Consider the following 25,906-nt stretch of genomic DNA (forward strand, 5'->3'; position numbering starts at 1 on the left):
GGCCACCTCCCCAAAGCTAACACAAGTCACCACGCTGCCCCTCTTTCCCTTCAGAACTGTCATCCATGCCCCTCTTTCACCCCCTGAAATCATGGAACACGAGGAACACGAGAACCCGAGCTGCCTGCCTGTTCCCCGCTCAGACTTCCTGGAACCAGGACTGAAGCGACTAGGGCAAATCAGACTCTGGCAGCCAGGCCTGAGAAAAAAATTTATGTATATATTTTTTTTCTTTTTGAATTTCAACCCCCCAAATATTCCAGCAAAAAAAAAAAAAAAAAAAAAGGGAGGTTGGGCTGGGTCTCCTTCTATGAGCATCTGCTTCCAAGGAGGACAGTGGACTTGCCCACGCCCAGGCTACCGCCAGCCCACATCTCCCCTGCTCAGCCCAGGATGGGGACACGGCAGAGCTGGTGGGGGAGCTGGGAGGCGGGCCGGGGGAGCAGTGCTTTGGGGTCAGGAGTTGGGCTGAGGCTGAGGGGTGGGGGCGAGCTGCCCAAGTGCAGTCACCTTTGCTCAGTGACAGAGCCTCGAAGCTTGGCCGGGGCTGAAGGAACTACACAGCTGTGTGTGAGGCGGGCGAGGCAGGATGCTGTGGCCAGCGAGCTGGGCAAAGGCGGGGCTGGGCACCAGCCCTCGCCCTCTTAACTGATGATCTGCCGGGGCCGCCCGTAGCCCGTCATGCCAGCCTGCGAGGCCCCTCTGTTGCTGCCCATCTGTAGGCCGATGACATGCTTGCCCTCCTGCAGCTGGCTCTCCGTGAATTCCCTCTTATGCTCCTGGGCTTTCCTAAGAGAGGAGGAACCAGAACAAAGACTTGCCGGGACTGTGTGTTTTCCACCTACCTTTGGTTTCCTCTGTTACTTAGCCCGATGCCATCCCCTCCTGCGTTTCACTGCTCTCATTTCCTTATTGTAGCTGCCCCGCAGCACAGACTGTAAAGACTGGCTCAGATAGGCGGATAGAAAGGGAGGAGCCAAGATGTACCATGGACCCACTTCCCCCCACCCTAGACCTTCAACTGTGTACCTTTCCTGGCTTTCTGCTTCCTGTAATCGCTGCACTAACCGGCCAGCCCACCTCCTGTAGAGACCCAAGCTTAGGGCGCAGGGAACCCCTGGTGGTCACATACTTCATGAACCAGTTGGGATCTCCACGGTAGTGTCCATCATTCTTGGTCACCGCCAAGCTGCCCAGGGCCATCAAGGTCCTCTGCACTGCCGCCAGGTCTTTGCCTGTGAGTAGGAGGGGAGGGGGGACAGCCTTTAGGACTGTGTAAACAGCACCCAAGGCGGAGCCAGCCTGTGCACCCCAGAGAGATGGCCAGCCGGGGGCAAAGGTGGTCCTGAAATCAAAGGGGGCGCAGAGATCCCACCGTGGGTGTGGGATTCTCCTGGTGTGTGCCACTCCTGCGGTGCAGACCCATCATCGTGGCAGGCTTGATCATCCCTCATCCCTGCCCCCGCTTCCTGTCCACCTGCCTCGTCCACCCCTCTCCTCTCTCTACCTTCAAAGAGGTCAACAGTCTGGAACATGTCAGTCTTGGTGACACCATAATCCTCAGCGGCCTTCAGGAACTGAGCCACCTGCTCCATCTGCTTGAAGACCATGGAGGGCGGGTTCTCGGGCACCTTCACTGGCTTGGAGCCATCAGGATACAGGCTGTTGACCAGCTTGCTCAGAATCTGCCAGGCGAAGAAGGCAGCTGAGCACTCGGCTGGGGGTGGGGGTTGGGGGCCCTGCCCCCTGACGCTGGCACGATGGCACCACCCCTGGCCCCTGGCCCAGGTGTCACTCACCACGCCGTTCTTCAGCCAGACCTGGAAGCCCAGGCGCCCGCGGTCAGGGCGCCCCACATCGGGGCCACACTGCACCACGATCCACTCCACCAGCCGCTCCTCCAGCTCCTCGTCATACTTCTTCTCAATTTTCGATTGCACTTCCCGGCTCATGCCATAGGAAGGACCCTTGTTGGCCATGTTGGCGGGGAGCTAAAGCAACACAGGCAGAAGAGGGAGGGTGTCAGGGAGTCAGAGAACAGCTCTGCTGTCACCGGTGCCTGGCAGGTCTTGTCTTCCAGCTCTGAGGGTCGGGGGAGTGGGGAGACCACCCTAGCTCTTTCTCTACCTCCCCTTGCTTCCTGGTTTTGTCTCCACGGCACTCACCTGGGCTAGCTCGTCCCCTCAGTCCAGGAAGCCTCTCTGAACTTGGAGACTAGATCTTTGGCAGTCTAGAGCAGGAGTTAGAAAACTGTTTTGGTAAATAACCAGATAGTCATTTTACTGACAGTCATATTTTAGGCTTTGCAGGCCATAAAGTCCTGCCATTGTAGCATCGAAGCAGCTTTGGGCAGTATGTAAACAAGTGAGCATGGGTGGGTTCAAATAAAACTTTATTTACACAAAACAGATGACAGGCTGCATTTATGGGTTTGACAATCCCTGGTCTACAGCACCCTTTCTTTGCTAAGATTGGTGACAGAGGCACTGGAGAGGTCTTTTGGAAGAGATCACGTTGACCCTCAAAATGAAGCCAGCAGATGTCTTTGTCCAGTGAGGTGTGAGGTGGTTTGGTGCCTCTGCCTGAAGCTATGGGGGTCCCTCCAATTCTCAGTTCTCCCAGAAGCAGGACCCCCAAAACTCCAGCTGTTTGCCAGCTCAGCTCAGCCTCCAGCCGACAGCTACAGAGGCTGAAGCTTCCCCACCACTGGTAAGGGCTAGGAAGCCAGCAAAGCCCAGGAGCTTTTGGCCAAGAAGTTACATTTCCCCAGGGGAGCCAGATGCGTGGGGGCCGCCAGCTGGTACCCCCACCACCCTGCCTGATGACCTCAGGCTTTCACCACTGTGGGAGCTTGCCTAAGCACGAAGCCAGAGTTCTCTGGGGACGTGAGCCCAGCATCTGCCAAGCAGAGCAGGGAAGCCCTCCCCAACCTGTGACCCTAGGGCCCAGGGTTGGCCCCACTCAGGAGCGCCCACAAGTGGCAGGGAGCAGGGCCGAGCAGGGAGGCTGCTGGGCAGGCTTGGGTGTGGCCGGTCAGGAGGCACCTGAGCTGGCCTCAGGTACCACGTGGCACCAGAGCTCATCAGAAGAGTCCTTTGAAAGAGGAATCAAATGAGGCCAGCCCATCCCCTGGCCTCCGGGAGGTCAGAGGTTGGGACGGAGAGAAAGGTCTGAGGATGGAGGCGGTCAGTACCGTGTGCTTCCAACTCCTTCTCCTGTCAGAGCTGAGCCCTTCTTCCTCCCCACTCCCATTAGAGGCAGTGGACATCACTTCACAGGGGCCCAGGTAAGTTGCCAAAACTCACTTGCCCGGCCCTTCCTTCTCCAGGAAGGGCTTTCCTGAGCTCTCATGCCCCGTCTGTGCAATGAGGATAATGTATCTACCCCAGAGAACTGGGAACTTTCCAGGAGGCCCTGTTTATGATGACCCAACACATGGCCTGTCCCTCAGCGGGCTTAGTCTTTTGCCCCCAGAGTCAGTCTCCTGGTAGTGACCCAAGAAAGCCAGCCCCTGACCAAGTGGTAAAAACAGAATTTCTCCTGCTCCAGCCTCCACCCCTCTTCATTATCATATTCCCTGAGGGGATTGCAAAGTTTGAGAGAAGAAAACAAGAGAAAGGCTCCTCTAAATTCCAGCCACTTGGCCCCTCACTTCTCCCTGAGTCTGCTTCCTTATTTGTAAAGTGAGGGCTGGACCACCTCCGAGGATGTGGTTCTCAGAGCATCCCAGCCAGCGATGCCAAAGAACCCAAAGGCCAAGTCCCTCCCTTCCCCACCCCACGGTGTCTCATCCCTTCTTCCCAAGGACTCCTGGGTGAAGAACAGGGGTCAAGACACACCCACAGCTGGGGCCAGGGGTTTCAGTCCATATCCTTCATCCAGGCCTCCCACCCTCCCTTCTCCCCCCAGCTTTCCCCACACCATCCCAGGCAGGCAGGAGGCACCCCCACAGTCCAGGCCCCACCCCCCACCTCCTAAGTCCTGCCTTTCCCTCCCCTCTTCCCTCCCTTTCTGCCCCTCCCCACCCCCCAGACTTCACACTGGGCCCATGAGGAACAGGGGCCAAGCAGAGTGCGTCTCCCACCCCCAGCTTCCAGACTCTGGAGATTCGGGACAGTCAAGGTGGCAAGGTGACAGGGACAAGAACACAAACTCGCAGCCCCGAGATCTAGAGACAGCATTTGGATTTTGATCAGAACCAGGGAAGGGGATGAAAGATACTCCACCCTCCTCCCTCCTGGTGGAGAGTCTGAAAGTGGAGGGCTCCAAGAAGAATCCTCCGGGGCCTCTGACGAAAACCTCTCCAGGCCCACCTTGGAGCTGCTGGGGAGGGGAGGGGTGAGGAGAGAGAGCGGCCCACCCAGGGTCTTTCTAGGCAAAGGCTCCTAGCACAGAATGGACAGGGAGCCTGGGGCTCTGCCTCGACCCCCCCCCACCCCGGCCCGTGGCTCCATCAGCCTACCCTCCCCGAAGAAACAAAACAAGCCCAGCTGCCAAGAGGCGGGGGCAGGTCCTCCCAGCAGGAACCTGGAAAACCAGGGTTCTCTGCAGGACAGCTGTGCCCCTCAGTCTTCAGATAAAACAAAACAGAGTACCCAGGACAAGCCCAGGAGCTGTGGCTTGACTAAATTCTGGGGTCAGGGGAGACCTGTCCTACCCCCCTACCCTTTGAAAAACCACTAAAGGCAACGCCAGACCTCAGGGGAAGGCCCTGCCTGGCCCTGTCTGCACCGCCGAGGCCATCACGCCAAGGCTCTTGGCAGGCCACCCCACCCTCTGCTGGTGGGTGACCTCCCCCCCAGGGCATGGAGGCAGCTGCGTGCCTGGAGAGGCGGGTCTCTTACTGCCACCCGGCCAGTTCCAGAAGACAAGAGCTTTGTGGTCCTTCCCACTTCCTCAGTGGCTACCCAGGGCCTCTCCTAGGCTGCTCAGGACCTGGGGACCCAACAGAGGGACACTGCGCTCCAGCCCTGGTGTACCACACACCCCCTCACCTCCTCCAACATCCTCCTGGCCTGGCTGGATAGCAGACAAGCCTTGAGTCTAAACCGACTCCACCTCTGAGCCCATCACACCACACATAAGATGACTATGGCTGAAAATGGGGTGCCTCCCTGACCCCAGTTTCCCAGGTTTCCGCCATCAATCCTTCTGCACCAGCCAAGTCTCCCTGGGTATCTCAACTGGGTTCAAGGCTGCCCAGGCTAAGAGGTACGGGACCCTAGTAACCCCGCAAGCTAGGACCACCTCTACAGCTGGAGGTGGGGAGTGCACACTCAAGAGGGTGGGCTTCCCCCGGCCTGGGAGCCTGAGAGTCCTGCCTGTGATACACCCACTGCGACCGCCAACTGCCGAGCCCCAGCTCAACTCCCCTCCAGTCCCGGGACAAATGCACTTACAGGGATTCCTCGGGGCTCTCGGGAAGGCGTGAGCTCTGTCTGGACTTGGACAGACAGGATGGGGCGCTGGCTGGGTGAGGGGTTTAAAGGGCTGCCACGGCGGTGATGTCAGCCTCCCCCCGCTGACTCGCCCCGGCCCCCTCCTGGCCAGAGGAAACCGGCTCCTTCCCCACCCCCGGCTCCCCCAGTGACTCCACACAGGCTCCATATTTGGGGAAAGACACCAAGTTGGAGCAGTCTGCCGGGGCTGCCCGAGACATTCTCTGCGTGCTTTGGGGATGGAGCCGGCGGGGGCGGGGCCGCGCTGCCGGCGGGGAACCGCCGGGAAAAGCCTTTTATGGACAGGACCACGAAGGCTTTCCCTGCCGTCTGGACTTAGGGTTGCTCCTCTGACACTGTTCCCTGCCTCCGGGTTTGCGGGGAGGGGGAAATTCAAGAGGGGCTGTCCAGTGAAAGAGGTTGGGGGACCCTTCCCTGAGGCTTGTGGTGGACTAACCAGCCACTCTCTCCTCCTGGGGCTTTCAGCTCTAGCGGGAGACAGGAGCTCACCTTTCCCGAGGAACAGGCTACGTGCCAGGCATTTTGCAAACTCGCTCATTTGATACTCACAGCTGCATCATGACAGCATAATTACTCTCCCATTTTACAAATGAGGAGACAAAGGTTCGGAGGGCGTCTTACCCAAGGCCACGTGGTGAGTCTTGAAAGGCAGAACCTGGACATCCCTGCCGACCCCCCAGCCATGTGGGAGCCAGAGAGGCTAGCAGACCCACCCTTCCAGCTGCACCTGCTCAGGTTGAGAGTTCGCAGTTGGGGTGGGTCTTAAATCACACGCTTTAGCTGGGGGGTGGAACTGGAGGGCTCAGCAACAGCTCAGTCCCATCCAGAGGGTCTGCAGGGCCTGAGGCACCAACATTGGGGTTGGAGGCTCAAAGACTTCTATCATCCCTCCCTTTTTTTTCTTTTTTCTTTTTTTAAATGTATTTGTTTATGTATTTATTTATGGCCAAGTGCTGCTCGGCATGTGGCATCTTAATTGCATGTGGCATGTTAATTCCCCAACAGGGACCGAACTTGCACCCCTGCAGTGGAAGGGCAAAGTCTTAACCACTGGACCACCAGGGAAGCCCCCCCCCCACACCCCCCCCCCCGCCCCCCGACTCCTTTTCAAATAGTCTCTACCTCCTCTGGAAAACAGACGACCCAGTCACCCAAGGAAGAAGATCCGGTCAAATCTCGCTTCAGCGAAGGATAGGGAGTGAAGAAAGGTAAGGGGCACCCGGTGGGGGCTCTGCGCTGCCTGCTGTGGCATCACTCCATCCTGGGCGGCCTGGCAGGGAGGAGCTAATACTCCATCACAAACTGCACACCCATCACCCGGCACCACCAGAAAAGGCCTTTCCCGCACAACCAGCTCCGGACGCCGGAGCCTAGCAGTGCAGAAGTACAGTGCCCCCCAGTGGCATCTGCGGGGAAGAGCAGGGAGAGGAGCTAGGGAGCAACTCTAGACTTTCAGGCGTGTCCTTAATTCACCAGCTTCCTCATCGCAAGTCCGCCCCACCCCGCCCCCGGCCCCGCCCCGCCCCGCTCCTCATCTTGTCCTCCTCAGGCTGCCGAAATTTAAATAGCCTTCCAGGGTCATCTCGAAGGTTCCTCCTCTTGGAGCTTGCGCGGTGCCCACTCCCCAACCATCCGCTCCATCTCATGTTCCCTAAGCACCACCTGTCCACTCAAGTCAGGTGAGGGAGCATTGCCCTGTGCCTAAAGCCTGCTGAGCCAGGAGGGGCTCAGATAAGGAGTGAAGCTGGCCTGACTGGTGGCTGCGAACCAGGTGGGCAGAGGCTACCCCCATTTGCCAGGTGAGATGGCATAGCTACGGCTTTTTCCCTACAAGATCCTCTCCACCCTCATGGCGCCTGGCATAGAGCAGGCCTCTGGTAAAGGCTGACTGAACTGATGCCATTGCTCAAAGGAGAGAAAAAACATGAGACTGTCAAGGGACTGCTATTCCCAACAGGACTGGGGTTTGGAAGAGAAGGGCAGACCAGAAGACCTGGGAAATGGAGGAGCCTGGCCCCAGCCCTCGTTCTCAACATTTCCATCCAGAAAGAGGGAGCAGAGACGGGCCCAAGGACTGCATCTGGTTGTTTCTTTAATTGAATGCAAACTCATTCATAGAAAACAGAAATGCAACCATAGCATGGAAACAGACATTAAGCGGAGCTCTGAAAAAAGATCCAGACCCTCCGCCTCTCCCCAGCCCGAGGGAGAGCTATAAAAACAAGTTGAGGAGAATAAAACACATTCCCATCCCCAAGGCAGAAGCCTGACCTGATCTCCCCAACCTTGGCATCTGGAACGGACCAGGCAGGGCGAAAGAGCAGCCAGGGGAACCAGTTAGGGCAACTCAGTGTAAACTCAAGGTTTCATATGTGTGCACGTGTATGTGTAACACAGAACTTGGCTGACGACTGGATGGAAACTTAGAAGCCAGACCTGTGTCCCAGAGTGAGGCTGGACCAGGGACACAGGGAGGAAGGGCATGTCCCTTCCCTGAGCCCCTAAGATAGGCACTGGGGCTCCTGTGGCCGTGGAGGAGCTGTGCTCTCTATAATGCCCCTCCTTCGCCTCTGGACATTCTCGGGCAGTGTCAAATGGCACTGAAAGGCCCACAAATGGGGCTTGGCAGGACTAAGGGCCTAGAAAGAGAAAGAAAGGAAAGGAGTGAGTTGCTTTTTCCTTCCAATCCTGGTTGCCAACATCAGTCACTGGGTGCCATCGTCAGTCTGGGGGCTGACGGCATATGAAAGACCTCTGAATTCAGCTCTTCAATCACAGGCGGTTCCCACGCTGCAGGCTTTGTCCCTCATTGCTAAAGAACCAGCCCTGAGCGCAGGTCAGAGGGAGGCGGCAGCGCTGCCCAGGATCCCTTGCAGGCCTTAGCACCAAAAGCCCAGCACCAGCCAGCCAGCCCCCAGATCCGACAGCCACATCCATCCTGGCTGACCAGAGAGGGCAGTGATGGCAGGCAGGCGCAGACCCAAGAGAAGTGGAGCGAACTCTGGTGCAGGATAGAGAATCAGGCCCCAGACCGGGGAGCCTGGAGTGGAAGCTCGGGCAAGAACGGTGGGCTTTGGGTCCAGGCCAGGGGGGAAGGGGAAGGACAGCCAGAACGCAAGCTGTGAAATGGGCAGGCAACGCTTCCCTCCTTCCTCCTGCAGAACGACAATCGGACAGCTGATGGACAGGGACCCGTGGAAGGCCCCAACACTGAGAATAAAGCAGCAGATTGGCCAACATTCGGGGCTGAAGGGGCACAGGCCTCATCCCTGGCAGAGGGCAGGAGCAAGGCTCAAGGTCACCCTGTGACTGTCCCAGGCAAAGCCTGGGCTGGACCTCGCTGTCCCACCACCCCTGGCACTGGGCGGCAGGGCTGGGACTCAGGCCCCTGGCACTATGGAACCTCCGGGCGGTGAGGCAGAGGAGCTCGGGGCTCCATGAGAGAAGCAAGGGGCCCAGCTCCCCTAGAAGACGTAGATCTTGTCCCGTTGCACGGTGTCCAGGTCGTCGTCCAGTGTCAGCAACACCTGGGGGGGTGGACGCAGAGTCACGGAGGGGACAGAAGGCCATCTCTGCCCCCTCTCCAGTCCCCCCACCTACCAAGAACGACCCAAACATGGCGATGGAGGAGAGAAAGTGCCAGATGTCATGGTCGTCAAAGAAGTCAAGGAGGATGCAGTCCCGGTTGTGCTCCCGCGACTCTGCGGGGGTTTTCTGGAGAGGAACAAGAAGAGCTGTTTGCTGACAGCCGGGGCGAGGCAGAGCCAGACCTGCGCCCATCCGCTGGAGGGCACCTCTGATGCCAGCCCCAGCCTCAGGCCAGAAAGCACCCTCTTTCGGGCTCACCCCTTGCGTTATCTCCCACATCTAAGAATTGGCCTTTAGATGCAAACTTCTCCCTAAGAGCACTGGTCCTGATTCCCTTGCAGAGCTAGCAGGTCACCAAAGTCTCCTAACTGGTTCCCTGCCTTAGACCTCGCTCCCTGCGCCAATCAGTCCTCCAGGGCTTCTTCCAGCTCACTTTCTCTCCAAAACACTCCAGTCAGATCAGACAAACCTGCCTGGACCACAGTAGCCATCACCTGCACCTCATGGTCCTCCATGCTCTCCCCAATCTCTCTCCAGCCAACACTGGCTGGACTGTGTCTGAGGGCGGTCTGTGCCACACACTGAGGCTGCAAAGATGACCAAGAAAGACCTGGTCTGTCCTCAAGGAGCTCACCATCTCCACGCGCTCCCAAGCGAATGCATCATTGACCCCAAAGCTGTCTCCATCTCATTACTCAAGTCATGGTGCCTCTGGGCCACAGAGTCTATAAGGCCAAGAGCAAGGTCCACCTCCTCTAAGTTTTCCTGGACCTCCTAACTCACAGAAGTCTTTCTGTTCTCTGCCTCCTGCACATCCCCTCACTTGTCCTGTTACCCTTCATCTTGTGCATCATATTATAGAGAAAAGCCAGGAACTCACAGTCTCTCTGTCCCTGGAACTAGATTTTAAGTGTTTCAAAGGGGACTTCCCTGGTGGTCTAGTAGTTAGGACTCTGCACACTCATTGCTTAGGACCTGGGTTCAATCTCTGGTCAGGGAACTAAAATCCCACAAGCTGTGCCATGCGGCCAAAAAAAATAAAATGGCTTCAAAGGCAGAGACCCTGCCAGATTTAGTTCTGATCACAGCAGGTGCCCTATGAGCAGAGGGAAGAACCTGACATCTTGGCTTCAAACCCCAGCGGTGCCACTATTGGCTGTGTGACCCTGGGCAGGTTACTTGTCTGTCTGAGACCCGGCTGCTGCATCAGTAAAATGGGGATACCTCCACACCGGCATGGTCAATGTCAGGAGGATTAAATGTGAAAGTGGCTGTGAAAGGGCACGGGCGATGCTCACAAACAGGTTTGAAAAGAGACCTGTTTGTGGGCTCATGATGAGCCTGTAGCAGAAGAACTACTCACCTGCCAGGTGCTGAGTCCCTGGAAGAAGAAGAAGAGGGCGAAGCCCCAGACCACCGAAGTGCAGATGATGCAGAGCAGGGGGATGAGCTTGATCCTCTCCCCGCTCCGGAGCTGGGGGAACACAGAGGAGACCGGCCTGAGGCCCCGCCCACTGGGGGAGCAGTGGGGAGACCTGTCTGAGGCCCCGCCCCACTGGGGGAGCTGGGAGAGACCAGCCTGAGGCCCCGCCCCACTGGGGGAGCAGGGGGGAGACCTGTCTGAGGCCCCGCCCCACTGGGGGAGCTGGGAGAGACCAGCCTGAGGCCCTGCCCCACTGGGGGAGCAGGGGGGAGACCAGCCTGAGGCCCCGCCCCACTGGGGGAGCAGGGGTAAGAACAGCCTGAGGCCCCACCCCACTGGGGGAACAGGGAGGAGACCTGTCTGAGGCCCCGCCCCACAGGGGGAGCAGGGGGGAGACCAGCCTGAGGCCCCACCCCACTGGGGGAGCAGGGGGACACCGGCCTGAGGCCCCATCCCAGTGGGGAGCACTGAGGAGACCAGCCTAAGGCCCCGCCCCACTTCCCGCCTGCCCTTCAAGCCACTTCCCAGGCATTCAGGACGGACCCTTTAGGAAGCCTCAGATCCATCCCATCACCCCAGAGCCTCACCTGTCCCCACACTGGCAGCCAGGTGTCCTCACCCTGAGGTCCACCCTGGCGGGGCCTCTGTGTGCCCTGTGCTGCTGGGGGGATGCGCTGGGGGGCTCCTCTCACACTGGATGACATGAAGGCCCTGGGGAAGCCCCTGGACCTCCGAGGCCCAAGCCTGCTGCAGTCTCAGCGAGCCCCACCTCCTCAACCTTTTCTGTGCGGAACGGGACTCTTGCCAGCTGTGTCCTGAAGTGCTACCAGTTTCGTGGGACTGAGACTACAGAAGGGGCTCAGGAAACAGTCTGAGGATGTGGCAGGCTTCCAGGGAGTACGTGGAAGGGACTAGCCTCTCCCCTCCTCAAAACTCAGTGGATGGAGAGGGACAGATGGAGACGGACAGAAAGATTCCCCCTCCCTCCCGGTGCTGCCCCAGGCAGGCTGTGTCCATGTCCCTCCCTTCAAAGCAGAGCACTGGCCTGACTGGCCAAGGCGGCTCTGCCCTGCCGGCTCACCTTCATGATAATGTAGAAGGCAAAGTAAAGAAGCAGGTTGCAGATGCCAATGGCCAACAAGTAGGAGGCGAAATCATTGGGACGCATGATGAGCCCGTAGGCCGCCCTGGCAGGAGGGAGGACCAGCTGGTGAAGCAGGGGACAGCCAAGAGCAAGGAAGGGGCTTCCCCCTCCAACCCCCTGCCCCTACCCTGTGTTTTATGAGGATGTGGGGCGGGGTTCAGAGGCCCACAGAAGATTCTAGAACCCCAGGGGCCAACACCTGTCTCCTGGGCCCCCATTTCTCGTGCCCGTATTTGTCCACGGCCCCCAAAGAAGCCAGCGGCTGGCCAAGTCCGCAGCTGCCCACCCAGCCTGGGGACACAGATGATGGCTGGACTCACAGTGACCAGTTGATGATGTTGCCCATGACCAGCAGCACCATGCGGTCCTGGAGGGAAGCAGAAACACGGGGACTGAGAGACGGACGAGAAGGGGAGGGAGGCCTGGGTCAGCGGGTCCCCTCCCCTCCCCTCCCCACCCCGGGGCTCTCAGCTTCGCTCCGCCCACCCCCAGCCCCCCAGTGGAGGAAAGAGTGCAGACAGTGGAGGAGGGGCCCGGGAGCTGGGCAGGTACCACGTAGAGAGGCCCACTGCACTGCCGGATGCAGTCCGTGTAGAGCACGTGGAGGATGCGACGGCAGATCCCTGAGTCTGCGAGAAGGGAAGGTGCTCAAAGGCCCAGGCACCCATTTGTCCCGGACCCTGCTCTGCACCAGCCGAGAGGGCCCAGGGCCTTCAGGGGCACAGCTGTGCCAAGGCCTCATGAATTCCATGCCCGGTGATTCTTCCGGGGTCTCCGTGAGAGAGCAGAGCCCCAAAGTCTCCTATGAGGCCAGGTCCCCGAGGCCCCAACCCCGGTAGGCCCTGGGCAAGCCCTCACCCAGCTTCCAGCGGCCCATGTAATAGAGTTGTGTGCTGAGCAGCAGGGTGGCAGTGATATGGATGATCGAGAAGACGATCCAGAATGCTGTGTTCCCCTTGCCGAAGACCTGTGGGGGCCCCCGAGGGCAGGGGTGAGGAGGCACCAGGGAAAGCACCCTCCCTCCGCCCCGGCCTGCCCTTCTTCTGGAGAAGCTGGGCTGGCAGCTGTGCCAGGCTGGGAAGGCACCCTAGGGAGGGAGCAGGGGTCTCTCCGGCAAGGGGGGCGGGTGGGGGTGTGTGCACACGCGTGCACCTGTCCTCCGGGTGAGCAGAGTGGGCCAGGGCCTCACCACGCCCAGCACGGAGAAGAAGATGACGATGGCCAAGCAGGCGTAGGCGCTGTAGGCACTGGCGTTGATGTCTGGGTGCCGCTTCTGGTACAGCTTCAGCATGCAGAGCCCCGCGATCATGTACATGAACGACGTGTCTAGGCGGAAGGATGGATGAGGCCGTGAGCCACGGAAACCTCCAGAGCCCTGGCATGGAACCCCAGCCCTCACACCTGTCATGGCCACAGAGCGAGCTGGTGGCAGCCTGGCACTCGAACTCCAGCTCTTTAATTGTCCCTGCCACGCCATGCTGCTGGCCCTCTGGCTGTCACCCACAGTCTGACTTCCCCTGATGACAAGGACAACTCAGTCCAAGCACCCTGAGATTAGGGATTGGGTCTCTGTTATCTTTTTCTCCACAGAAAAGACTTGCCAGATGCATGAACCAGCACTCAGACACCTATTTTCTATAAGCTAAGCTGCAAGGAGATCAAACCAGTCAATCCCAAAGGAAATCAACCCTGAATATTCTCTGGAAGGACTGATGCTGAAAGCCAAAGTGCTAATACTTTGGCCACCTGATGCGAAGAGCCAACTCACTGGAAAAGATCCTGATGCTGGGAAAGATTGAAGGCAGGAGGAGAAGGGGGTGACAGAAGATGAGATGGTTGGATGGCAGCACCAACTCAATGGACATGAGTTTTGAGCAAACTCCAGGAAATAGTGATGGACAGGGAAGCCTGGCGTGCTGCAGTCCATGGGGTTGCAGAGCGGACAAGATTTAGTAAGCAACAACAAGGTGTAGGTTCACACAAGTCCTCCAGCCCTGGAGTCTCCCACACAGCTGCATCTTGGGGATCTCAATCCTTGCAGGTGAGTAGGGAGGGCAAAGTCAGGCAGGTCCCTGTTCTAGGTTCAGCCAGCGAAGAGGCAGCCCCCACTCACCAAACTGGAAATTGGTGTAGTTGGGGCAGACGTGATAGCAAGCGCTAAGCAGCCCCTCCATCATCAGGGCCGTGCCCATGGCGTAGAAGAGGCCAAAGTGTTTGGGGATCCCACATTCCTGTCGGGGAGGGAGAAGCGAAGGGAGAGAGAAGGTAAGGTGGTGAGGTGGGAAAGGAGGAAGGAAGGGGCCCTGAAGAGGGAGATCACGACAGAGGAGTAGGAAGGGTTAGAGTGATTTAGGAAGGGCTGGGCTTTGATGGGCAGAGCAGGGCTGGGCAGGGCCACGCCTGCTGGCAAGGGTCTGGAGTGAGGCCAGGGCAGACCGCTCACCAGAGCACAGAGGTCGTTGCGCAGCAGGGCCCGGTTGTGGTTGATCTCCCGTTGCAAGATGATGAGCAGGAAGAGCAGCCCCAGCAGGATGTACCCCAGGTTGCTGAGGATGTTGTTGAAGGCGCTGGAAGGGGTGAAACGGGGTGCACTGTCTCGACCTCAGGCCTGGGGCCCCCTTCCCCACCCGAGAGGTGGGCATCCACAGAGCCCCTGCCCCTTGCACCGGTTCACCGAGAGACAGGAAAAAGGGGCCTCGCAAGACGGTTCCCACCTGAGGTTGCCCAGCGGGTGGGCACAGAGGAAGTTGTAGTAGCAGATGTCCTGGTTCCCTGTGACATTCACCACCTGCAGTGAGAGTGAGAACCAGGGGGACGCGGAGCTGCTAACTCGCCTGACTCAGCCCACAGCCTGTGCCACCACCCATCCCATTCTCCAAATGATGGGGGGGTGCCACCTCGGCCAGCACACGTGTGCACACGACACCAGCAAGCCCCACTTCTAGCACAGTCACTGCCCTCCTCACTAGGTGTGGCTGAAAACTCTCGAGGCATGACCATGACTGAGGTTCTTGCCCCACGGCACAGAGAAGAGGGAAGGGAAACTGAGACTGACTTTCTTACCACTTCCGTTTCATAAAATCCCTACAAACTGGGGGAGGTGCCATCAGAGCTAGCATGCTGCCCCCCATTTGGCAGATGAGCCAACTGAGGCTCAAGGAGGTTGAGGGACTTGCTCAAGGCCACCCAGCTGGTAAGGCAGAGCTGGGACTGGAACCCTAGGACCTCGGCTTGCTCCAGAGCCCCAGGCTGGGAGGCTCTGCCTGGGCAATGCCCCAGAGTCTGTGGCAGCTGCTCACAGGCACTTAGCTTGGGCCCCGCCCGCTCACCGTCTGGTAGGTGATCACCAGCTGCACCACAGGAAGTGCATAGAAGACAGCAATGGTGGCGATGTTCCTGGGGAGTGGGAGGGCACTGGTGAGCTGGCAGCACGCAAAAAGAGAGCCCGAGACCCCACCACCCTGTCCCACCCAACCCGCTCACCAGAAGTAGATCTGGTATTTCTTCCGCAGGACACGTTTGTCCTTGCGCGCCAGGTCAGCCACGTAGAGGTATTGCTACGTGGCGAGAAGCTGGGGTGAGCCCCTGCCCCGCCGCCCTGGAAGGCCCTCTTGTCCCGGTAGAGGAGGACAGGGGGGCCTCCCTCCCACTGGCCAGGATTCTGGCGGGCAGAGTTTCGGATGGTCCAGAGGCCTGGGAGCCGAGTCAGTTTCCCCGGAAGCTATGCTGCCCTAACAGAGCTCTCTCCATTTGCTTTCCTAACATGCCACGGGCAGGGGCAGGGGTGGTGGGGGGCGCATATGTGGGGCCAGACATAGAATCTCGCTTCCTTGTTAACCAGGGCCAGCCCTCCTGGGCTCACACCTTGGTGCGAATGACATTCTTGTCTGAATCGATGTCGGCCAGAGTGTCATAGTCATCTTCCTCCACGGAGCTCATGGAGTCCAGTCGTGGTCGAGTGCCCACGGGGTCTGGGGAAGAAAGCGGGAAAGGGTTACCAGGTGGGCACTGAACCCAAGGTCTGGGGCAATTGTCACAATTTCTAGGTGGTGGGAGGAGGCAAATTGTGGGCTCAGAGTGGGGGCGGAGGTGGGCTCAGGCCCGGGGAGGAGGCATCAGGTGCTCCCGAGTCCTGGAGGGGAGCCAGGATGGGCTCTGCAAACAGTCCACCCACCAGGGACCGCTCGAGCCCTGCCCCTCACTGGGCTAGGGCTTCCAGGCCAGGATACTGAGCAGACCTCAGGCCCCAGACACGAGCAGCAGGACTGAATCAGCAGAAGTAATACTGATTAGAAGATGCCCAGCCGTGTGGGTTCTGAGAAGACACTGCCGTGGCCCCCGCTGAGAAAAGACCCAGTGGGCCCTGGGGTGCAGGCAAGGGTGACAGGCTGCCTCTAAGAAGAGCACCAGCTACTTCATCCTGTTCTTTTCTCACGTCATCAGAAGCTTCCTCCCACAACCTTGCTGACCAAAGCCCCCAGAGGCTGGGACATAACACCCTTGCCCACAAGCCCCAGCAGGCCAGCAAGAGAGGCGCTGGGAACCACAACAGCTGACCAACATCTGGCCTGGGCATAGCGGGGCTGCCAGCCCACCAGCGTCAGGGGCCAGTGCCTGCCTATTTCAAAAGACACACGAGCTAGCAATTATCGGCATTAGATGGGCAAGCCATGCACAAAGCATCTTTCTGGTTCTCGAGCCTCCTGGTTCCAGTCAACCGCCCTGGCAGGAGCTGATTGGCAGAGCAGCGCCCACCCTCCCCACATCTACCCATGGCAATGCACAGCTGCCGCATCTCGCCAAAGGGGAGGCGTCGCTTGAACTGGTTGTGCCCTTCAAAGGAAAGGGAGAGTTACGGGGGAAGCAGGGCCAAGGAGGAAGGGATGAGGGAGGAGAAGGCAGGGAGACAGCAAGCCCTTCCCTGGTTCCAGCAGCTGGCAGAAGAGGCAACAGCAGCTAGCACCAGCCCGGCATCACACGGCCCTCCCCGGCTGGGCCTACTCACCCTGGTAATTGTAGGATAGGTCCCCGGGGCCCGCACTGTCAACCAGACCCTCAGTGGAGCCGGTGGAGCCAGAACCGTTCTCTGCGGGGGAATCGTAAGTGGTGAGGCCGGTAGAAGAGACCTCAGGGCAGGTGGCCCTGGACCCGACCCCAGGGGCCGCTGAGGAGGCTTGGGCGCCGACACCTACCAAAGGAGCCGTAGTTGTAGCCGTCATAGGGGGGGCCGCCAGGAAAGGAGTCGGCCAGGACCCGAGGGTGACCTGCAGGGAGAAGTCAGGGACCCTTAGCCTTGGAAGCAGAGAGAGGCTGAAAGCCAAGAAGAGGGCAGGAGGACTCCAGAGAAGAGAGATGCCAAGAACCAGGGTGGCAACAAAGAACAAGCAGCTATCATTCCAGCAAACACAGCGCACTCCTGCCACCACCACCACCTGCCCCAGTGTAAACATCGCCCCTCTGTCCTCCCTAGAGAGACTGCAACGTCAAGCAACTGACCATCTAAGTTACCAGCAGCAAGGACAGACCCGCATCGCCGGCCTGGGTCCCACACAGACCCCCCGCGAAACTTCCCTTTCCCGCCCACTCTGGATGCCAGCTCCTCTGCCCACAGCACCTGGAGCTTACCAAGAAGAGAAGCTGAGAGAGAAGGTCCCAAGCAGGAGTGAGGATAGAGAGAGCGGGATAGAAGAAAGGGAAAGAGAATGAAAGGTTAATAATCCCAGACATGGTGAGCTGCATTATCTGAAGCGGCAGACCAGGTACGTAGATCCAGGCACTGAATGAATCAAGTGCTGGCCTTTAAAATGGGCGTGTTAGAGACCAACAGGCACTCTGTCCCAGCCCCATTTCCACCTGCACTGTTACTCCCTATCTGAACATCCCAAAGGCCCTGCCTCCTCCAGCCCCCACGGGAACTATTCACCGTATCCCCTCTACACCACAAAGCAGACAGCCGTCCCCACCCAGACCCTCTGCAGGTACCGCTTTCTGGGCAGGCTCGGTCCACGGCCACCAGAAGGCTCTTCTTCCTTTGCCTGCAGGGACAGAATCCAGAGGCAAACCAGAAGGCAGGAGGAGGCACCATCTTCTGCTGGGCCGGCCCGCCTTCCACCCATTCCAACCCACAGCCCTGGCCTCCCTCCACAACCCCAGGGGTCCTCCCAGGCTGGGAAGTAATGTGGGGTCTCCCTGCTGGGGAAGAAGGTTGAGGAGGTGGGGTTGGTCTCTAGAGGAGAGGCCCAGGGACCTGAGACCCTCACAGGGACCCGCCTTCCTCTGCCCCATAGAGGGAGCTTACCCAGGGGCGCTCAGATCTGGCCAGGCCATTTCCCCGACATCCCCTGCCTGACCCACCCCAGAGCAGGGGAAGGTCCAGCAGTTCCACTTTACCTCCAGTTTTCCCAACAGGCCAGGAGCACGGTAAGCAGGTAGAAGGAGAGAAATATGCCCAGGCAGAAGAGCATACCGCCAACGTAGGCCTCCGCTGTGGGGAGGGGAGCAGGCAGGAAAACAGAACAACGCTTTCCAAGCCAGCCCGTCCAGCACACAGGGCCCAGACTCATCTCTACCACATCTCCCTGCGGTGGAATGGTCCAGCCGGTGCAGACGATACACCAGACATGGCTCCTGTCTGCTCATGCACCTCCCTCTGCTAGAACTTTCTCTTCTCATTCTTTCTCCTTAATCTTCAAAGCACAGCGGAGGCGCTGCGTCCCCTAGGAGGCCTTCTCCACCCAGACCTCCCGCAGAGACCGTCCTGGGCTCCTCACAGCCCTTGGCACCCAAAGGGCAGCGGGGTCTAGGCAGGGTGCCCTAAGGACCACAGGTGGAGCACCAGCAGTGGGCAGGTAGAAGGGGCTTGAGACCAACGTGCTGAGTAAGGACTCTGCATCGGAGAGGCAGCTTCTTTCCCCTCCCGTCACAATCTTTTATGTTTATCTTATACGTTCCACTTTACAAAGGGCTCTATTCAGTCACTCAGTAAATATTTATTGAGCCTGACTAAAGGACAGGGAAGTTTCCTACCAGTTTTGTAGGACTGACCAATTTCGCTGAACCGACTTAGTGAGACTAACAGAGGCTAACAGATTCTAGTACTCCTGTTACAGAGATGGGGAAACTGAGGCTCAGTGAGATTACCCTGCCTATAAAGGCAGACACAGATCTAGAACTCAGTCCCGCAATCTCTTCACTCATGGGTGCTCCCAAGTGCATTACACTGGCACTCACTGTGCTCCCATCATGAAGTCTGCCAAGAACACTCCTTCTTCCTACCCTGTCAGCCTGCTCGGGTAGGTCCTCCTCACCCGTCCCACTCAGAAAACACTCCCTACCCCAGGCCTGAAAGAGGAGCCAGAGCCCAGGCCATCCCCACTCAGCCACCCACACTCACATGTGACTGCTCTCGAGACCAGCACGGACAGGGTTTTCTGGCGGTGCCCTTGATCGACCGGTTCATCTGGAAGTAAAATGTCAAAATAGCAAGCGTCTGCCTGGAGCTTGGGTAGAGTTGGTGGGATCAGGCCTGGACGAGTCTAGGGCCAAAAACCTATATCCCATCAGATCCACCAGCCATGCAGGCTCTAATACTTCCCAGGAAGAGCCAAAGCCATCTCCACCCCCAGCCCAGGGCACAAAATGTACCTTCTATAAAGGGGTAGAAAGGCAGGGAGCCCCCACAGGCCTGGTCTTCAGTTTTCACCACCACCACCACGTAAAAGCTGTTGCTGGGGAAGTCCTTACGCTGCAGGATGATGACGGTGATGATGGTGACGATGGTGACGACGATGGTGGTATGATGACCACTGTTGTCATCACATCACAATCACCATTTGTCATCACCATCCCCACCCTCTTCTGAACAGATGCTATGCTAAACACTTGGCATATATATTATTTTACTTAATCCTCACAAAGATCCTCATGAGTAGGTACTATCGTCATCCCTGTTGGACTTTACCTTGGTGCCAGTAAGTGATACAGCCAGGATCATCTAACTTCAGAGCCCAAACCCTGCACCTACACTATTGCCAGGTGAGCAAATGTGGGTATGCCCACCATCGTGGAAGCCATGGGGGCCCTATGACAGTTTGAGCATCAGTCAGGAGAAAAAGTGGAGGGATCACAGTGCCTCTATCAGCTGCATGACTAGATGTCATGAGGTAAACATATGCCTCTCCCTCCCTGGCTCCACCACAGGTTTTAGCCTTTGCCAAGAGCAGCCCTCATCACTAGCCAGTTGCAGGGAACAGGGCAGACATGGTAGCCAAAAAGGGTACTCTGCTCTTTCCTGTCCCCAAAGGCAACTGGGATTGAGATTCAATGTTTGCAAATACCAGGGGACGCAAAGTCTTGGGGACTGGCTCACCAAGACTCAGTCCTGTGGCGGGTTAGGAATGGGGCAGGGGCAAAGCAGCAAGGTTGAGGAAGGCTAATCACCTGGCCGCATCCCCCAAGGGGCCACATGCATTTCCTACCTGCACGGTGATGGCCGCCTTCTTGGTCATCGTCTGATACATGCCGATGAAGGCTACATTGTTGTCCAGGTCATACACAGGACACTGCAGGGGGAGGAGGGCAGAGACGGATGGACAGGGTCCTGGGCCCCGTCCCCTCTCTTCAGCAGCCCGGCCACTGGCGGGGCGTGAAAGGGCCGCTGACTCACCAGCACATCCTGGATGGAGATCACTGAGCAGGGGAAGGCCGTGTTGGAGGCCACCTTGACAATGACCGAGTCCACTCCTTCCGGGAACTCATACTTGAAGTACTGAGGGCACAGGGAGGGCGGGGAGAGCCCCATCCCGTGAGGATGCTGTCTCTGCCCCTCTAGAAGGGAAGGGTGTGAATCCTTCCGGGGTCGGGCAGTGGAGACTCTGGAGAGAGAAGCCCTGACCACAAGCAGCAGCCCCATTTCCCACACACCGCTCCCCTCAACCTCAGCTGGCCATGAAGGACAGTGCCCAAGAGGCCAGTAGGAGAAATGGCCGTCCAACCCCATGTCTCTGCGCTCCCCAGGCCGTCTGTTCCCCGCCACCTTGGGGCCAGGGCTCCCGTCTCTGTAGAGTTCTCCATGGAGAGTACAGCCAACCTGAAACTCCCGGCAAAGACTGCTGGCCGCCCCCACCCCCCAAGTTTAAGCCTCCCCATTTCTCCCCTTGAGAGGCAGTAGACGGGGAGGTCTTACCTGGGGCTGCGCTGCTGTGGTGTTGAAGCTGAATGGCTCCCCGGTCCTGTGGGGCAGAGAAGAGCCCCCCAATACCATCACTCCCAGAGCTTGGGAAGGAGGACAGTCCCACACGCCCCCTCCCTCTCCCCTGCAGACCTGAGCACAAAGTCATCCATTCGGCTGACGCGGAGCTGGTATGTGGTGTTAACTGGTGACAGGGTGGACACATCCACATAGAAGAACTGGACCTCGGACTCATTCTTGGTGGGGGGCTGACACAGCGTTCGCTCCACCTTTTGGTAGAGGTACTTGCGCTGGAACCTGTGGTCCAAGGCAGAGTCAGGACGTGACTGCGGCCCTGCCGCTCCAGGGGAGCAGGGCCCTTGATTCCTCCACCCTGGTCCCACTGCCTCCCTACCCCACCCCCGCTCCCAGTCGGCTGGCTTTGCCCTCTTGCTGTTGACCAGCCTCCTGTCTTAGGGGATTGGGAGGAGAAACAGAGGGGTGCCGGGGAGGTCAGAGGCCCTGGACTAGGGTCCGGGGGAGGTTCTGATCAAGGCTTGGCCTGAGAAGACCCACCCCCACCCCGCACCCCACGCCCAGGTCCTACTCACATCCCTCGGAGGATCAGGGGCACCTGGAAGGACACCACCGCCTCCTTCTGGCGGACCACAAACAGCAAAGGAGCGCCCTTCTGCTTGTTCAGGACATTCACGGACACTCTCACACCTTCCGTCTACAGGAGGACATGGAAATGCCCCTTGGTCAAGCCCATGGTGGCTCTAATTCTGTCACGGAGAACATATGGCTCCAGAGACCACGAGCTCTGCCCTCGCTTTCGCAGACCACTCTGTGCTTTCCCATCCGGGTTGGGCTGGGGAGATACCTAATGGCAACCCACTCCAGTATTCTTGCCTGGAGAATCCCATGGACAGAGGAGCCTGGTGCACTACAGTCCACAGGGTCGCAAAGAGTTGGACACGACTGAGTGACTAACACACCACACACACACACACACACACACCACACACACACACACACCACACACACACACACACACACACACACACACACACTGCTTCTGTCAGAGCAGCCCCCAGGGTCCAGGAGGGACTTAGAAGAGAGAACAGGAATCACAATGGAGACCTGGGGTATTCCCTAGGATACCCCACTTCTGTAAAAGTTCACGGCATGCACATGCGCCCGCGCACACATGCGTGTACACACAGATGTACATGTGGAGGGACACAGGAGAGCAAGAGTACTCTGCAGCCTCCTCCCTTGTGAGTCAGGAAAACTGGTAGTCCACAACTCATCTGGTGGCCAGAGGCCACACGCAGGGAGGTGGGGAAACAGGACTTGTTGAAAGCCAAGAAGGCCAACTTCTATCCTCAGCTTCGACCAAGGGTCGGGGCTGTGGAAAAGTCACTTCACATCTCTGAGCCTCACCTTACCCCCTCTATAAAATGAAGACATTGCCACTCTTGGCACTATGAAGGAAAGGATATAGGACACTCACAGCTTAAAGAAAAAGAATAAAATTAAATGAATCTTGGGAGTGCTTGTTATTGGGTTGCTGAAACCCAAACTCAGCACTCCCCTGAGTGGTAGAGGCCACAGCCCTCAGGGTAACCCCACAAATGGGTAACCTCACATATGCGGGCAAACAGAGACAGATTCCAAGCTGGATGAGATCAAACTTCAGAGAACCAAGCACTGAAGGCAGATCCTGGCCTGCCATCGAAACCTAATATCTCCCTATTCTGGAAAAAAAACCAGATTCCCATTCTGAACTCCACTACTTCTTAGTAAATTCAGTCCTGGTGAGAGCTGAGTCGGAGACCATCAGCCAGGCTGGGGCAAGAGTTCTCCCAATTTCAGCCCCACCTTGGGTCTGAACTTCCCAGACCCAGCTATGCCCCTAGCTCAGCTCACAGGTGGGGAGGAAATGAAAGAGAAAGCAGAGTGGGGAAGTTTCTCCACGGTAGGCAAACTCCCTCTCCCCTCCCACCCACCCTGGGGTTGGCTGTATCCCCACCAGCTTCAACTTTCAAGGCCATCTGGCTTTCCAAGGGAGGATGAAGGCTGGGAAGGTCCCAGCAGTTAACAGCAGCCTGGAAAGTCCTGCATTCATTTCCCCAGGGAGTCTCAGCCATAAGCAACCCCCAACCGCTGGGCAGAGCATTTCAGCTTGGGCCACTCTCATCCTCCTGGGGTTTTCTAGGCCAAGCCCAGTAGCATATCTGCTTCCTTGCTCCCAGACCCACAACACCGTCAAGATTCTGGGTGTTGGGTAGGGAGCAAGGCCAGTCCTGCTCAGACTAGAGCTGATGGAAAGGAAGTGATCAAAAAGAGAAGGGGGGAAATGAGGCAACTTCAGAAACCCGTCAAGGGGTAACTTCAGAACAAACATCCCCAGCACAGGAGGAAACTACTGGCAAAAGGGTCCAGTGTGGTTCTGGAAAACCCAGGGGGGCAGCTGTTCTTGGGAACTGACAGAGCCCTGGTCGGCTGGCTCGCCCCACTCGCCACCAGCCCGGAGCCCAGCCCCTTCCCTCACCCGGTTGCGGGTCACGGTATGGTTGAAGGTGTAGATGTTGACCAGCTCGCTGTTGACCTCATCCACGTAGGTGCGCTCAAACTCCGCGTCTTTCTGCGAGACGTTCTTAGGCCCCAGAACTCCCAGATGGCTCTCGACCGAGGCCACCAAGAGAGCCAAGAAGGGCAAGCCCAGGGCGAACATGGCCCCGGCAGGGTGGCAGTGGCGGCGGCAGCGGCGGCGGCGGCGGCGGCAAGCGACAGGACACCTCCAGGGCGGGTTGGGGCTTGGGCCGCAGCTTCCAGCATCTCACCAGGACCAGAACTTTAACCCCGGCCTGAGATTAGGAAGCGTCCCCTCCCTGGAGCCGCAGACGCGCTCTCAGGGACCAGGGAGGGGACGGGGCGGCCGGGGGCGGGAGGGCCGGGGGAAAGGTGACGGGCCTCAGGAAGGGGCCCCAGCTCGCCAGGGGCCGAGCACGGCCGGGAGACTCGGTGGGCGCCCGCCGGGGACGTGACAGCCGGGAGGCGGCTGGTTGCTGGGAGCCTGGAGACGCCGCAGGGGAAAGGGGGAAGCGAGGGAGGGAGGGGAAGCCGGTGGCCCGGCCGGCCGCGAAGGGGCGGAGAGTCTGAGGGTGAGGGGCGTGATAGGAGGTAGCGACCCGACGCCGCGCGGCGCCGCCAGTTCTCTCGGGCGCCGGCCCTTTAAGGGCGGGCAGACGCGGCGGCTTCGGCGCTCTGAACTCCGGGGAGTGAGCGACGCCGCGGGGCGGTAAACAGTAGGACTGCCGGCCCGCCCGGTGACGTCAGGGGAAACTGACACGGATTTAAAGGGCCAGGCCTCGAATTGGGTTTTAAAGGGGCCGCCGCTTTCCAGCTGGAGGCTTCTCCCGCTCGTATCCTGTTGCCGCCTCCTCTTTCATTATCTTTCCCGTCTCTGAAAGGTCACTTTGGATTAGATGGATGGCTCCGTGAAGGATCTCCAAGAATTGAATTCTCGCTGACAAATTCTCTTTCTCAAACATAAGGATTACCCTCACCCCTTCAACGCTGCCATTACCACTAACACTCCTGGACCTTTTTTTTTCTTCCAATGATCCTAAGAAAAGAAAAATTTCTAAGAACTAGGAAAGTGCCCGCGGAGGGGGAGCCCAGACAGAACCGCTAGAGGAACCCTCTCGCCTCCCTGCAGCGGCCACATAGCTTCAAGGATGCTTTCAAAGCTTGCCTTTCTCGCTGATGAGGCAGCTACAAAGCTCATTGAAAGATAGTGACTTTATAAATTAGTGAAACCTTTTCTACAAATTATTTTTGCACCATATCTTAAGAAGCTTAAAGAGCTTTACACTCTTTGACCAGTAATTCCACTTCTGGGGCACTATTCTAAGGAAATAAGAAATACAGATAAAAAAAAATTGTGTGGGCAAATATGCTTATCACTGTGATACTTACATAGAGCATAAAGGAAACAGCTTAAATGTCCACAATGAAGGAGTGGTTAAGTGCACTATTATCATGAAGCCATGGAAAGTGACGCCTAAGACTTTTAGGAATATGAAAGCAAAGAATTCAGGGTATGACACTATACAAACAGTAAGTTTTCCAAATACATAGAAAAACATTGACAAATGCATGAAATTTAGTAATGAGTATCTTTGAATTACAGGCTTCCCAGGTAGCTCGCATGGTAAAGAATTTGCCCGCAGTGTGGGAGATCCGAGTTTGATCTCTAGATTGAAAAAATCCCCTGGAGAAGGGAATGGCAACCCACTCCAGTATTCTTGCCAGAGAACTCCAAACAGAGAAGCTTGGCAGGCTATCGTCTATGGGTCACAAAGAGTCGAACACAACTGAGCAATTCACACACCCATCTCTGAACTACAGGTGGCCTTTTAAATAACATATCATTTCCCTCTAATTCCAGCATATAGACAAGTACTAAAAAGAAAGAGGGAAAGAAAGAAATGAGAAATGGAATATTTCCTGTCATGTCAGTAAACAAGGATGCCATAGTCGTCAGCAATTCAGGACTTCCAAAAGTTAATTCCTGAGCCATAAGGGCACTCAAGAAGAAGAACCCCTGTATGATTTGGCAGCCCTCAGGCTGCAGCCACTCTCCACAGTGAGCACTGAGTAATTTCAGTCAGTTCAGTTCGGTTCAGTTCAGTTGCTCAGTCGTGTCTGACTCTTTGCAACCCCATGGACTGCAGCATGCCAGGCTTCCCTGTCCATCACCGACTCCCAGAGATTGCTCAAACTCATGTTCATCGAGTCAGTGATGCCATCCAACCATCTCATCCTCCTCCTGCCTTCAGTCTTTCCCAGCATCAGGGTCTTTTCCAATGAGTCAGTTCTTCGCTTCAGGTGGCCAAAGTATTGGAGTTTCAGCTTCAGCATCAGTCCTGCCAATGAATATTCAGGACTGATTTCCTTTAGGATAGACTGGTTGGATCTCCTTGCAGTCCAAGGGACTCTCAAGAGTCTTCTCCAACACCACAATTCAAAAGCATCCTGAGGAATCGAGGATGTGAAAAATGCAGAATACTAGCCCCAGATAGCTGAGATGCATATGAAAGCAATGAGCCCAA

At 57.5% G+C, this 25,906-nt stretch overlaps 2 protein-coding genes across 3 annotated transcripts; both read right to left on the reverse strand.

The window, feature by feature from the left end:
- Positions 1-200: 200 nt before the first annotated feature.
- On the reverse strand, positions 201-6,728 carry TAGLN (transgelin). 2 transcript variants are annotated; one of them, XM_065946225.1, is made up of 5 exons: positions 6,582-6,728; positions 1,800-1,991; positions 1,508-1,685; positions 1,133-1,235; positions 201-789 (listed from the first exon to the last, which is right to left on the reverse strand). In XM_065946225.1, the coding sequence occupies exons 2-5, from the start codon at positions 1,977-1,979 to the stop codon at positions 645-647; spliced, it is 606 nt and encodes a 201-aa protein (XP_065802297.1). In that variant the 5' UTR covers positions 1,980-1,991; positions 6,582-6,728; the 3' UTR covers positions 201-644. The 2 variants fall into 2 exon arrangements, with proteins under 2 accessions (XP_065802297.1, XP_065802296.1); XM_065946224.1 differs by lacking the exon at positions 6,582-6,728 and adding an exon at positions 5,400-5,554.
- Positions 6,729-7,532: 804 nt separating this feature from the next.
- Positions 7,533-24,068, reverse strand: SIDT2 (SID1 transmembrane family member 2). The gene is made up of 26 exons (XM_065944517.1): positions 23,341-24,068; positions 21,395-21,516; positions 20,937-21,101; positions 20,799-20,844; positions 20,280-20,381; positions 20,092-20,175; positions 19,259-19,358; positions 19,008-19,073; positions 18,005-18,098; positions 17,597-17,649; positions 16,807-16,878; positions 16,620-16,700; positions 15,479-15,585; positions 15,098-15,171; positions 14,944-15,010; positions 14,329-14,402; positions 14,058-14,181; positions 13,728-13,845; positions 12,804-12,940; positions 12,473-12,581; positions 12,167-12,243; positions 11,935-11,981; positions 11,552-11,657; positions 10,411-10,521; positions 9,060-9,173; positions 7,533-8,986 (listed from the first exon to the last, which is right to left on the reverse strand). The coding sequence occupies exons 1-26, from the start codon at positions 23,521-23,523 to the stop codon at positions 8,924-8,926; spliced, it is 2,496 nt and encodes an 831-aa protein (XP_065800589.1). The 5' UTR covers positions 23,524-24,068; the 3' UTR covers positions 7,533-8,923.
- Positions 24,069-25,906: the final 1,838 nt, after the last annotated feature.

The sequence above is a fragment of the Muntiacus reevesi genome, chromosome 9 (genome assembly GCF_963930625.1).
Source record: "Muntiacus reevesi chromosome 9, mMunRee1.1, whole genome shotgun sequence".
In the NCBI taxonomy this organism is placed as follows: Eukaryota; Metazoa; Chordata; class Mammalia; order Artiodactyla; family Cervidae; genus Muntiacus; species Muntiacus reevesi.